At 42.6% G+C, this 14,694-nt stretch overlaps 2 protein-coding genes across 5 annotated transcripts in view; one reads left to right on the forward strand and one right to left on the reverse strand.

Moving 5' to 3' along the window:
• Positions 1 to 1,918: 1,918 nt before the first annotated feature.
• RWDD2A (RWD domain containing 2A) lies at positions 1,919 to 5,094 on the reverse strand. Its single transcript, XM_023205195.2, has 3 exons — positions 4,964 to 5,094; positions 3,743 to 4,083; positions 1,919 to 2,857 (listed from the first exon to the last, which is right to left on the reverse strand). Exons 2-3 carry the CDS (start codon positions 3,941 to 3,943, stop codon positions 2,180 to 2,182), a joined length of 879 nt encoding a protein of 292 aa, XP_023060963.1. The 5' UTR covers positions 3,944 to 4,083; positions 4,964 to 5,094; the 3' UTR covers positions 1,919 to 2,179.
• Positions 5,095 to 5,113: 19 nt separating this feature from the next.
• Positions 5,114 to 14,694, forward strand: part of PGM3 (phosphoglucomutase 3) — a 28,298-nt gene continuing 18,717 nt past the window's right edge. For all 4 annotated transcript variants that reach the window (XM_026454538.1, XM_026454539.1, XM_026454540.1 and 1 more), the window contains exons 1-4: positions 5,114 to 5,228; positions 7,401 to 7,606; positions 9,613 to 9,797; positions 11,320 to 11,387. In XM_026454538.1, the coding sequence (XP_026310323.1) occupies positions 7,403 to 7,606; positions 9,613 to 9,797; positions 11,320 to 11,387 (457 nt within the window). In that variant the 5' untranslated portion in view covers positions 5,114 to 5,228; positions 7,401 to 7,402. The remainder of the gene's footprint in view (positions 5,229 to 7,400; positions 7,607 to 9,612; positions 9,798 to 11,319; positions 11,388 to 14,694) is intronic.

The following is a 14,694-nucleotide window of genomic DNA, read 5'->3' on the forward strand; positions in this document are numbered from 1 at the left end:
CTCCAGAAGCAGTAGAGTTCATAATCTAGAATTTATTCCCTTTTCTTTACACTTATCTTTATGTAGCTACTTTTACTTATGTAATCAGGAAAAACACCTCTATGAGGTAGGTTGATGGCACATACTGATTCATTTGGATGGAGTTACATCTGTTGAAGGCCTAAAACTTGTAAATGCTAATTATACTTACTGATAGCTTTGTGGAGACTGTGGGGAAAAATATTCCTATACTTTGTTGTTTTTAGTGCTGGCAAACATTAAGACATGACTCTTTGGCAATGTAAGTCCTATTTCTTCCCTTTGCATATAGGCAAAGTGTCAGGCTCCAGCCTGAGTTCCAGCACAACCAAGGCTAGGATGGAAACATGAATGGCAAGCTGGAGGACCTGGCGGGGCAGGCCCACAGCGAGTGTTGAAGATCTGAGTTGTGCCCTGAGAGGAAACTCACTGTGACCTAAGAAGAAAGAGGCAGTACAAAGTGGACCCAGTTCTAAGGCCTCCTGGGGATAGGGCCTCCTGGTCCATCATGTCCTCTCCATAGCCCAAGGACATGTCTGTATCCATGGCACAGAGGGTAAAACCAGAAGGTAGTTTCATCAGAAGTTCTGTAGGCTCCCCAGCACAAGCAGCACTGTCTGACATCTAACAGGATGTGTTACAGAATGGGGAGTGAGGTGTTCCCCTCCATCTTCCTAAATTCCAGCACCCAGCTTTGGCTTCTTGAGGGGACCCAGAAGGAGAATGGGATGCCTCCCGGGAAAGGGCAGCAGTAGCTGACTATGGAAACAGGGAAAGCTGCTGAGGCTGCTCAGGACATCTCTTAGCACATGAGACTCACAGAAATACTTGGGGCGGGATGGAGAATGAAAAGGCTTGGGAAGAGCTACTTAAATAGGCGTTAGTTTTTAATCATTAAAATAAACTCTCATTTTGAAAAGCCTGGTGAAGCCTGTGGAGCTTGGAATTTTCAGAGGAGATGGCAATAACATCACCAGACTGTAGAATTATATATATATATATATATAATATATTATATATATATATAAAATATATTATATATATATATATATAATATATTATATATATATATGTTTTCCCAATAAGGTAATGATGCAGATATCCACGCTGGTCCCCTCAACACTCTCTTGCCCTGTATAGTAATGCATACTGGCACACAGGCAAAGGTTGGATTGAAACGGGAATACTTTATAGACAAGGACCCATGTATTTATCTTTTCTGGATAAGAATTAAACTAATACTGGTATCAGAATTGCTAGTATCATCAACTGATATAAACAGCCAGAACATATAGCATTGTGGGTCATCTTTTAACTCTCGGGACTTCATTTCTCTGAGTCCTTTGCCACTGCTATTAGGACCTAGTTTTACTAAAACACTCAAAATATGAGTTTAAAGTAAGAAATGAAGTAAACAGGCTGGGTGCAGTGGCTCACACCTGTAATCCCAGCACTTTGGAAGGCCGAGGCGGGTGGATCACATCACGAGGTTAAGAGATCGAGACCATCCTGGCCAACATGATGAAAACCTGTCTTTACTAAAAATATAACAATTAGCTGGGCGTAGTGGCACATGCCTGTAGTCCCAGCTACTTGGGTGGCTGAGGCAGGAGAATCACTTGAACCAAGGAAGCAGAGGATGCAGTGAGCTGAGATCACGCCACTGTACTCCAGCCTGGCGACAAAGTCAGAGTCTGTCTTAAAAAAGTAAACATGTCCTTCCTGTTCTCATTTTAAACTTGATTTAGACTTCCAATAATGAAAGACAAGTGGGTGTGTCACATGTGTGCTAGCAATGTGAAACAAATGCTATTCATATTTTTCAATTCGTAACTGCAGTTTGATTTTTGATGTTAGCTATGGGCTTTGGATTCCCCTTCCATCAAATCAGCTTCACAAGTTAAATGGATTGTTTTTATTTACAATGAAATAGTTTTTGAATGACTTAACACAAGAACCTAGATATAACATCACAATTGCACTGTTATAAAGTTTAAAGGCCTATTCATTTCACTGTCAGTTGAAATTCATTACCAGGTGAAAATTCGGGAACTGGGTTTTGCACTGAGGATGCTACACAGCCACCAGCCTTTTTATTTTGCTCTTAATAACAGAAATACTGACTTAGTGAAATTACAAGCATAGGCCTCTCAATAGCTTTTTACGAGTCTGAACTTTTGCTTTCAATACCAAATAGTATTTGAAAAACATGCTCACTTTTGTGCTTCTTGAGAAATTCTAAGAACTGGCCCAGATTCATGTGATAGTCATTCCTTAATCCATAGTCACCATGGGCCTCAAGGAGTAATTCTTCAAAAGAATGGAAAAGGCGCAGGTCCTCACCATTTCCTTCTGTCTCCACGCTTTCAGCATGCTTACAGGAAATGTGCTTCCAATTGGGGTACCTAATTGTGTGCCAGAACTCCTCACAGTGCTCTTTGAAACCCTCCACACAGATTATACCAGGCTTTCCTGTCATGCAAAATCCAGTCACATCTAACCTTTTCCCAACATCCAAAATCTTTTTCCTTAGGTCCTGCTGATATATATGGTGACTGTAGATCCACATTCGGAGGAATGTGTTCTTGACTGGCTTTGCTTGTGTAGATGGTTCATACACAAGCTTTCTGCTCAGGAAATAAGATGCACTGTTGTCCTGTAGCCACTGGATTGCTGCACATACGCAGAGCTCACCTGGATCAAAAGTCCCTATGTAAGAAGTGAGACCTTTGTTGAGAAGTAGCTGCTGATGTCTGTCAAGTTCAGATGACCGTCCAAACAGCTGCAATGCTACATAGGGGTAGCTGTGAGGCATGGTCACTTGCAAATCAATTTTCACCTTAAAATGAAAATCAAATAGATTTAAATACCATAACATCTCATAAGCTAATCAATAGCAACTGCATGATTTTGAGAAATGTTATTGCTACTATTAAATGACAGCTGTGTACCAGGTACTTTACATACACGATTGCTTCCTTTTTTGCATTATTTCAATATTTATTGAACGACATGTGCCAGGTGTAAAAAAGTGAATAAGCCAGACACTATTTTTGCCCTTCATGAAGTCCAGAGCCTAGTGAAGGAGACACACATTAAACAAATAATTACACATAGCAAGTATTTAATTTCAATTGTGAGAAGCATTACTATGGAAAAGTGGAGGGTTCCATTGAAGTGTGTAACCAGCGGGACAGAATCCAGTCTGGGGAATCAGGAAGTTTCCTGACAACTGAAGGATGAGTAGGAAATAGCTACAACAGTGGTTCTCAAATGCCCAGTCCACGTGTTACCTATGCTATGCTAATGTTGCCGGAGATAAATGGATTAGAAGATGGAGGTAAATTCATTTTTAGTCTTTAGATTTTTCCATCCGTATTTGCTTTCTGTGTTGTGCCATAAAAAATCCACTCATTCACTCCTTAAAAGCCAGTTTTGTTACAGGAGATATTTAGATTTATGAAAATCATGATACATGTGCAAGGTAGTCCAACTGGATGAGTGAACAAAATAATGGCATAAGACTGCAAGATAGCTTCAATGAAAACTCCAGGTATATTTGTTAAAAAGGTGTGTATGTTTACATAAAATTCAAGATATTTACTGAAGACAATTTACAGAGCATTCCATATCTTTCAAACAAGGTAATATGCACCTGGAATATTTCTATCTTTCCTTGACAGGAAGCTGTTCCAGATGTTTCAGTTAAAATCAGGGCACCTACCTTAGGCTCCTCAATTTGGAGCGTAATTACAAATTCGATTTTTGGCGGCAGCGCCTCCCTTGTGCCTTCCAAATACCTCTTTATATTCGTCAGGGCATTTACATCTTCAAGTTTTACTTCTCCTTGGTTAGGAAACATAGAAAACAGCATTTCCATCTCCAGTAGCTGAAGCTGAAGGCTTTCTTTCACCGAAGCAGACATGTTGCCTCGCAATCAACCTGCCTGGAAACCTCACAAGGCTCAGGGACGCTGGGTTTGTCAATGCCAGCCGGTGTCCAGCGAAATTTCCCGAAGGTCCCTTTACGTGGAAGCAATTCTGCAGGAACGCTTTGCACCGAGAGCTAGGGGCACAAACCGGACACTTACACTCTTCTTTATTTCCTGACTCCAAAACCTAGTATGCACAACATCCCCTAAAACACTCCGTTAAAACCCATATTCTGCGTACCCGGGCTCCGGGCTCCCGCCTCCCGCACCCCGCACTAGATAGGGGAATCTGCACTTTCAACAGGTGTTTGGAATTGTCCCGCTGCAGGTGGCAAGCAGACACCTGCAGCCGCTCTGCAAGCCTGAATTCTGGGAAAGGCTGGGGCCCGGCTTCCAATCCCACCCGGGGCTCGGGCTCGGGCGGAGCCAGACGCTGCGGCGAGAGAGGCCGCAGTGCCGACGGGATGGGCTCCGGGTTCCCCAGTCCTGGTGTTACCCCCAGCGCCAGTCGCCACCCCTTGGTCTCGGACTCGCGGACCGCCCCCCTCGCCAGGGTGGCCTTTTCGCTTGGGCCGCATCCCAGGGCTCCGGACGCTTACGATTCACTGGCCTCTGCCCCGAGGGACCCAGGATGAGGGTAGGGGGTATCTCAGAGGTCATTAAATAAAAGATGTTTATAACGAGCTGGGGAAGGGGGTACCCGGGGAGACGGCGGTCGGAGAAGGCTTCCCGGATTCAAACGTTTGGGAGATGACCTCGACGTCGGAAGGGGGATGCGGGCCGCCGGCGGCGCTCACTGTGGGCGAGGTCGCCCTGTCTGATGCCCAGCGACGGGGCTGATTCCCCACCCCCGCCCCTAGCCAAGCCCACTAGGAACCCCGGCTTCCCAGGAACGCAGGGCCTGCCGCCCCCAGAGGCCCGGATTTGGAGGCGGAGGCTGCGTCCCCGCGGCTGCAGTGCTCTGAGGGCCCGCGACCCTCGGCCCCAACCCCCGGGCCACCGCTGGGGCCTCACCCTTCCTGGTCATTCAATGGAAACAGCCCCAGAGCCCGCTCGGAACCGCAGCCGCAGTTCCTCAGGCGCGAGCTGCGCGCGACCGGCGGCGAGGCGGGGGCGGGGCCGGAGGACCCTCCTCCGCCGTGATTGGCCGGGGGGCGCGGCGACGAGCCGGAAGCCACGCAGGGCCACGTCTACGGTTCTGAGGACTGGGTCTGGGTGCAGACCTTGTCGCTTGGGCGTTTCTTGGCTGCGTGTAGGTGAAGGGGGCTTCGTGACCGAGGTAAGCTGGGCCCCGAGGCTCGGAGTTGAGAACGGAGACCAGCGGTCGGCAAGGGCTCGGTGGGAGCGGGACAGGTCGGATTCTCGGCTGGACGGAGGGGCTAGCGGGCCGGCGCGACTGACCTAGCGGCGGAGCGCGCGGGACACACCTTCAGGCCCCTGCGCCCCGCGAGCGGGCTGGTCGGGCCCAGCTGCGGGTCTCCTGCCTGGCCTCTGGTCCGTGGACCTAGGCGAGCACCTCAGGGTGGAGTGCCGGGTAATTCGAGGGTAGGCGGGAGAGAGGCACTAAGGAGGTTTGAAGATTGAATGGAGAATAGGAGGATACTCTTAACTTTTTGAGTGAACGCTGGATTTGGCAAATGTGCTTAAAATAAAGGCATTCGCAGACGCATTGAAGGTAGTTGTAGGACCTGAAACGCATATTATCTGGACCTTTTTTTTTAATGGCTTTTAGGAGTTAACAGGACTGGTTTACACCCTTATGAATAATCATGACACATAACGTGACTGCTCAGTTTTTACAAATATGTATTTATCCTTAGGAAAGAGATTTGATCACTGTCTTGAACTAAATTAGCTTGCTGAATGCCAGCTTTTTCCAGCTGGACAAAAGCAACTGTTTTTCACCATTTCTTGTAAGTTCTGTTCATTGAAGCAATGAAGGACAATAAAGAAAACAAGATTATGAGGCTAGCAGCTAGGGGACTGGACTGCTTTTCATCTCTGAGCTAATTGGGAATTAATTGACCCAGGAAATGTATATGGACTACTGAAGGAAAACTACTGACTGAGGTTGGAAACCCCAAGTTCCACTTAATGGGAGTATCCCAGAGAAAACAGTATTAGTGGGCTAAGGGCCGATGTTTTTGTTCTTGTTGTTTGTTTGTTTTGAAACTGAGTCTCGCCCTGTCGCCCAGGCTGGAGTGCCGTGGCGTGATCTCTGCTCACTGCTACCTCCACCTCCTGGGTTCAGGCGATTCTCCTGCCTTAGCCTCACAAGTAGCTGGGACTACAAGCGCGCGCCACCACGACAGGCTACTCTTTGTATTTTTAGTAGAGACAGGGGTTTCACCATGTTGGTCAGGCTGGTCTTGAACTCGTGACCTCGTGATTCGCCCGCCTTGGCCTCCCAAAATGCTGGGATTACAGGTGTGAGGCACGGCACCTGGTCTGTTTGTTTTGTTTTGTTTTGAGACAAGAGTCTCCCTTTGTCACCCAGGCAGGAGTGCAGTGGCGCGATCTTGGCTCACTGCAACCTCCACCTCCTGGGTTCAAGAGATTCTCCTCCCTCAGCCTCCCTAGTAGCTGGGATTACAGGCACCCGCCAACATGCCGGACTAATTTTTTTTTTTGTATTTATAGTAGAGAGGCGGTTTCACCATGTTGGCCAGGCAGGTTTCAAACTCCTGACCTCAGGTGATCCGCCTGCCTGGGCCTCCCAAAGTGCTAAGATTACAGGTGTGAGCCACCGCTCCCTGCCGATGTTTTATTTTTTAAAGTAAAGGAGAAAGGTAGCATTCTTTAGGAAGAAGATATTGCTAGTTTTAGAGCAACATCGTAGAAGGGTGTCCTGATTGTCCTTAAGAAAATGGAAAAAGATCTGGGTAGTCTTGGAGAAGAAACTGTTGCCTTTTGCTTTTCCTTTGAGAATATGTCTCTGTAGTTTCAGAGGAATAGCAAAAGAACCACAAAGATTTCTCAGATATTTGGGGATATGTAGTTTCAGTCCACTCAAGAATCTGACTTTAGGCCTCAATCCATCACCAGCTATCTATGTTAATTTAGGTTAGTTTCCCCTTTTTTAAAAGGAAATGATCTTTGAGCACATTGGAGTCACTGAATAGGTGTAAAATCTTCATTTTAGTTGAGAGTGGACCAGTTTAAGTGTGCCTGGATCTGGGAATAGTCCTGGAGCTAAAATGGGAGGAGAATGGGGACAATCTGATATCTGCCCCGAGTCTGCCCAGGAGTGCACAATACAAGTTGGGCAAGATCATCTAGGTAATTCTAACCCACAGGACTTACTCTCCTGCCCATTGCTCTGTCAAACATAGGGTTCTTTGAGGAGGTTCAGAATGAGACAGACCTATTCGTTTGGGGTGGCAGTTTTTGAAGCAAATGGTTTTTGAGAGATTACTTGTTATGCCTGAAACAATATTTCTTAATTTTGTAGACATGGATTTGGGTGCTATTACAAAATACTCAGCATTGCATGCCAAGCCCAATGGACTGATTCTTCAATATGGGACTGCTGGATTTCGAACGAAGGCAGAACATCTTGATCATGTCATGTTTCGCATGGGATTATTAGCTGTCCTGAGGTCAAAACAGACAAAATCCACTATAGGAGTCATGGTAACAGCGTCCCACAATCCTGAGGTAATGGGTTTAGTGCCCTGATAAAGCAGACCATTATTTACAATACCAAGCCTTAGTGTCTGAGCAGTTTGACCTAAAGTACAAATTCTAATTCTAGGAATGTGCCTTCTCATTTATATGTGCTTTGGATATGAAACCACTTTTTTTTTTTTTTTTTTTTTTAAGAGTGTGATCATTAAGCTCATGATTCCTAAGGGTATGGAAAGAATGAAAAGATACTGTCTTTTTTTTGGACTGTCCATATTAGAGAAATAACAATGTTCTTCCAAATTTATTGATTTAAGACATTTTCGGTAATTGAAAATTGTTTCCTTTGTTAATTTAGCAGTGATTAAAGATATTGGGGATGGGTGAGGGAAGGTAAAGATTTGAAAAGAAACTTTTTCAACATTTTCAGACAGGTTTTTGTAGCTTGGCAATAATTTCTTGTTCTGAATGAACAAACAGATAGGTGAGCTTTGGCAGAATATTGATGATGCCTTATGATTCTAGTCTTTGTGACAGACTTTAATCAAAGTATTCTTTTTGACACAATTATTTTTTCAGCTTTATTGTGGTATAAGTGATAAATAAAAATTGTATATATTCAAGTCATACAACATCATGTTTTGATATATGTATACATTGTGAAATGATTAACGCTATCAGGCTAATTAACATATCCATTACCTCACATAGTTACCTTGTTTTGTGGTGAGAATACTTAAGATGTACTCTAACACATTTTCAATATATATTATTATGGACTGTAGTCACCATGCTGTACATTAACATCTTCCAGAACTTATTCATCTTATAACTGCAAGTTTATGCTCATTGGCCAGCATCTCCCCATTTCCCTTACCCTCTAGCCACCACCATACTACTCTCTGTTTCTGTGAGTTCCACTTTTTTACATAACACATGTATGTTATGATCCTGCAGTATTTGTCTTCATGTGTCTGGCTTATTTAACTTAGCATAATGTTTTCCAGATTCAACCATGATGCAAATGGCAGTATTTCTTTTTTAAGGCTGAGTAATATTCTATTGTGTATATATACCACATTTTCTTCATCCATTTATCTGTTTATGTGCACTTAGGTTGTTTCTATATCTTAGCCAACCTCTTGACACAATGTAATTGTTCTGTATTGTCTGTAGACCATTAATACAGGGTTTGAGTAATATGCTTCTATTTGACTGCTTGGGGTGTGGGATTTTTGCCTTTGTAGCTAAATCAGCAGCAAGTTAAAGTGGTGTAGGTCTGTGAAGGATTGCAACCTCCTCTTCCCCCAAACAAGGGCATTGCTTGTCTAAATATGTGATCACTATAAATGTGTAAATGTCTAAATATGTAAATCACCATAATTGATTGACTGATCGACTTCTAGGAAAAGCCCCACATTTATTGCTAGTTCCAGAGGCATTCTCAAAATGATTCTCATTTCTTTCAGGTGACATTCACTGTGAACTACACTTTCTTTCTAGGAATTTGAGCAGAACAGTGTTGGGAGGCAGTTTTCATTTTCTGTCCTGCTGGTTGACAAGCTGGCTAGTGTGTTCTTGGAGTTCCGAGTCATAGTGAGAAGGATCTCTGTGTGCCCTTATTCTGCTCCACTTGTGCCCTAGTCAGTTTATTGATAGTGAATACACAGATCACAGCCTTTTACAAAGGCTAGTGTGGCATAGTGTTCTTAGGCGAGTCAGATAGACTTGCTCTTTTAATATCAGTACTGACATTTATTAGCTGTATGGTCATAAGCAAATTACCTAACCTCTCTGAAGCTCAGTTTTCTCAAAGTAAGATTGGACTAAAAATAGGATTATTAGTTTAATTGATTTATGTGTGTCATGAGGATTTAATGAGGTAATAGATATATAAAATACCAGTATTAATATTTGGTGTTTGTTGTTGAAGCTGCTCAGCCATCACTGTCTTTGTTTGAGGGGAAACAGCTTTTGCGTTCTACTCTCAACTCAGCCTCATGAGTATGCACAGATTGCTTGTTTGTTTTTCTTTTAAGGAAGACAATGGTGTAAAACTGGTTGATCCTTTGGGTGAAATGTTGGCACCATCCTGGGAGGAACATGCCACCTGTTTAGCAAACGCTGAGGAACAAGATATGCAGAGAGTGCTTATTGACATCAGCGAGAAAGAAGCTGTGAATCTGCAACAAGATGCCTTTGTAGTTATTGGTAGAGATACCAGGTGATGATAAGAATTACTGGTAAAAAGAAAAAAAAAGCTTTGGGAACATGATATAAACGATTGTATCAGTTTTAATCCAAGACAAATGGAAAGAAGTAAAGTGGAACTACTCTGAGTTGCATGTCTACCTGCATGGCCTTTTTAGTAGGATGTAGTAGCTAAGTCACTACTGCAGCTTGGGGTTTGGAGTCTGACTCTGGTTCAAAACCCTAGTCCAAAACCCAAGCTGCAGAATAATATATGGAAAATACTTCCTGACACAAGAGAAGCACTAAATAAATGTCTCCCACTCCCTCTGTAGGTTTTTTTTTCCCCTACAGAGTCCTAACACATGATTTGAACTCATTATTTTTAAAGATTTACTTTGTAATCTGTTATTATTGTTTCAAATATTTATATCATTTTTCCATGCTGGAGCTCACTGAAAAGTATAATATTATTTTGCAGCTTTTGCCTTCCTTAACAAAAATGTATTTTTGTAAAGTATTAGATGAAAAGTATACTTTGCAACAGTAGCATTTCCTTTTGCATAAGATCTGATTTTAACCTGAGATTCTTTCAAAAGGAAATTTCTACTCAGTCTCCAATACCTGGACTGGTTTTTCTTACCCTCTGTTGTGTTACCAGAGGGTTTTCCAGATACCGATGATAGTAGCAGAAATAGCCAAGTAACTTATGTTCTGAAGTACATTATCCCACCACAGTAAAGCCATCCCACATGTATTTGGTTCTTAACTATTAACTAATCTAAGTGATAAAACATCTTTTCCTACAAGGCAGTTTTTTTTAAAAAAATTTTTTGACATGGAGTCTTGCTTTGTCACCAGGCTAGAGTCCAGTGGCACAATCTTGGCTCATTGCGCCCTCCACCTGCGGAGGTCAAGCGATTCTCCTGCCTCAGCCTCTCAAGTACCTGGGACCACAGGCGTGTGCCACCACGCCCAGTTAATTTTTGTATTTTTAGTAGAGATGGTGTTTCACCATGTTGACCAGGATGGTCTTGATCTCGTGATCCACCCGCCTCGGCCTCCCAAAGTGCTGGTATCACAGGTGTGAGTCACTGTGCCTGGCCAAGGCAGTTTTTTAATCTGTTTTATTTTCAGATAGATAATTTGTTCTGACTTTACAAAATGGAAAACAGGTTCTATATCTTTGGTGGCTTAATACAAGAACTGTCTTATACATACTGTGTATATTCAGTGTTTATTGTTACTGTTCTTAGAGTTCAGACATGTTGCTGTAGTCAAACTTGAAAAGGTATTTGGGTATGGTGTGGTTAAGAGTGTCCTTTATTTTATAAATTCATTTAAAAGCCAAAATTTTTCCAAGAACTAAATTGCGAAAGGCTATTGGAAAATGCTTCTAATTTACCAGTATCTTCAGAGTTTATAGCTTTCAGTTCAGATACAAGGAACTTATTATTTTGAAATCTGTGACGTGTAATTTTAGCATTTGCTTGCAGAACCAGCAACCCTGCCAGTTTCTGGATAGGATATATTATTTTCTTCCTTTTCTTTCCTAGGCCCAGCAGTGAGAAACTTTCACAATCCGTAATAGATGGTGTGACTGTTCTAGGAGGTCAATTCCATGGTATGTAGTTATCCTGAGTTGGAAATTAAACAATCTTTAAAAAACTTTTATTTACAAAAGTAATGTATATTTATTTAGAAAAGTGTGAAAATACAGATGAACAAAAAATGTTTAAAAAATGAACTCCTAGATACAAAATGCTAACTTTATAAATAATCTTCCAGGTCGTTTCTGGGCAGGCATGTTTTGTTTTACCTATGGCAAGTACTATAGGAGATTATAGGTGGGAAATTCTGAACAAATATAACTTCCTTTACTTTGGTAAGGCTGAATTTCCTCAAATAAAAACTTTTTTAAGTACTTGAAGATGATCATTCTGGGGAGCTTTGTCAATATTAGGTTTTCACTAATAGCTGGTCTCCTGTGAAATCAGCTGTTACCTGTCAAGTAGTGATGGACAATATCTTTGACAGGTAGTTCTTTATGTTATATCAAATGACAGAGAATTAAATGAAACAACACACTAGGATCCCCTTCTCACACTGTGTCTATTGTGAAGGCACTGCCTCCACTATGTTTTGAGGTGAATATTTTCCTGGTGTGAGATCTTTCTCATTAAAACAAATATCCACTCTTGACCTTTGAAACCTCCTCTGACTGAGTTCTGACTGTGTTCCCTTCCTGCACAGTCAGTCTGGCCTCTGCTGAGGGCTTGCTCTGCTTACCTTGTCTGTTTCCTCCTCTTCTGTCATTCTTCAGCCTTCTGCAGGTGAGTCTCTATCCTTACCTCTCTGTGAAATAAATGTCTTCCCAGCCCACCCCTGGCATCCATCTGCATTGTTATTGCCAAATCTTGTGGATATTGTAAAGTAGGGATTCTTAACCAGGGACCTCTGTGGCATGTCTGGGACTGCTGCAGAGGACCTGTGGACCTCATGATACGATGTACAGAGTGTTGCCCGCACAAGCACTTTCCCAGGGAGTGTACAAGTACCTCTGCTCAGATACTCAGAGGGGGCTGTGATCTAAAAATAATTTTAATAATTTATGCTTTAAAGTTCTTACAGTTGAAATCTTTGTAGCTTTCTGTAATGTTAAAGCTCTTTCTTTGAGCTTCTACTTGGCCACTATTCCATATTGGTCTTCTCTGTTGGCTCCTCTTCTGTCTCTTTCAGGGAGGACATTCCTCGGGACCCTCTTTCATTCTGCATGATTTCTGAATGATTATCTCTACTGCCATAGCTTGAGCTACCTTATTTATTTATTTATTTATTTATTTATTTATTTATTTATTTATTTATTTATTGTTTGAGATGGAGTCTCACTCTGTCACCAGGCTGGAGTGCAGTGGCTGGATCTCGGCTCACTGCAATCTCCGACTCCCTGGTTCAAGTGATTCTCCTGCCTCAGCCTCCTGAGTGGCTGGGATTACAGGCATGTGCCACCACACCTGGCTAATTTTTGTATTAGTAGTGACGGGGTTTCATCATGTTGGCCAGACAGGTCTCGATCTCCTGACCTCATGATCCGCCTGCCTTGGCCTCCCAAAGTGCTGGGATTACAGGCATGAGCCACCGTGCCCGGCCTCATTCATTTATTAATTCATCAAACATGTTTTACTACCTGCTGTGTACCTCCCTCTAGTAGTCTGTTTCTGTTTGTGTATCACAACCCATAGTAAGAAACCCATTATGTGTCATGACATGTCCATGTGTGCTTGTATGTATAACTGAAATAATAGTTTGAATAAACAATGCTCATCCTTCCTACATGACATGCAATCATATGTTTAAAATGCACAAATGCTGGTTGTGTCTCACTAAGTAAATTCCATGGCCCATTGGCAGGCTGTGGCCTGCAATTTGTAAAGCATTGATCTGAGTGGTGTCCTCCCTTAGGTGGCCTGCTTCTATGTCGTGTTCACCCTGCCCCAAACTATTCTTTCTGTCATCCCCAGAATGGTTGTCTTTTTCAGCATTTTCATTCCATCTCTAGAACCATCACTCTTCTAGTGTTTTAGTCTAGAAAATGTTGAGGGTAATTTTTTTAAGCTTTCCTTCATTTCTCTCTTCAGCTTAGTGTATTTCAGGAAATGAAAAAAGGTTAACGTAGGGAGAATGGGGGTTAGGAGAAGAGTAGGGAGGTAAGGTGGGGCTAATTCATACGAAACCGTGGAGGTCATGGCAAGAACCTGGGCTCTATTCCAGATGCAGTGGGACTCCATTGAAGGATTTTATGCAAGAGAGTGATGTGATCACATTTTCATTTAAGCCAGTCCTCTGTTTGTCGTAGAGAGAAGGGAAAGGAGAGTTGTAAGAAGGAAAGAGACCAGCTAGGCCACTCTTGAAAAATTAGTATTGCATTCAAAGGATTTTGTGGTATATGGGGAGAACAGAACTGTGGAGAACACATTCCAGGTTTCTGAGTTGATGAGTTAGATAGATAATGCTGTTCATTGGGTACATAAACTAGTCATTTAGTAATGTTTCTTTGGTAATTTTGATATTGGTCATAAAATTATTTTGTTTCTTCCTTTAGCATGTCTTTTAGAATAATGGGTTTCTCTAGTCAACACTTCCATTAAACTAACCTAAGCTCTTATTTGCATTTTTTGAGCTTCTCCATCTCCTCCCATCTCATCATTATACCACAGTCAAGGTTGCCTTCATAAGGTACCATTTCTGTTAAATCACTTCAGGGCTCAAGAATTTAAAGTGACTCCTTTTTGCCTCCAGTCAAATTGTTGTGTTTGAGGTTCAGGTCCAAATGACAGGTTTAGTCACTGAATATTTACTTATTGGTTACTGGTCCAGCTTTGCTGTCCATTTTTCTTTGTTTTTTGCTCATGGTGCTTTTCTTATAAGTTAGCTATGTTTAACTGTAAGCTGGTTTTCTTTTTTTTGAAAATTACGGGATGTTTTTGAAGTTTATAATGAAAGTACAGCCCTTTAGTAAAGTTTAGTCTTTGGCTTCTGCTGGGTACCTGGGGCACTGGCTGGGTTCACTTTAAATTGATTCATGACAGGCCGGGCGTGGTGGCTTACACCTGTAATTCCAGCATTTTGGGAGGCCGAGGTGGGTGGATCATTTGAGGTCAGGAGTTTGAGACCAGTCTGGCCAACGTGGTGAAACCCTGTCTCTACTAAAATACAAAAATTAGCCAGGTGTGGTAGTAGGCACCTATAATCCCAGCTACTTGGGAGGCTGAGGCAGGAGAATCCCTTGAGCCTGGGAGATAGAGGTTGTAGTGAGCTGAGATTGTGCCAGTGCACTCCAGCCTGAGCGATACGGCGAAACTCCATCGCAAAAAAAAAGAAAAAAAAAAAAAAAAGAATCTGACACAATTCCTTTGGACTCCTGCGGTTAT

Source organism: Piliocolobus tephrosceles, chromosome 5, assembly GCF_002776525.5.
Source record: "Piliocolobus tephrosceles isolate RC106 chromosome 5, ASM277652v3, whole genome shotgun sequence".
Taxonomy (NCBI): Eukaryota; Metazoa; Chordata; class Mammalia; order Primates; family Cercopithecidae; genus Piliocolobus; species Piliocolobus tephrosceles.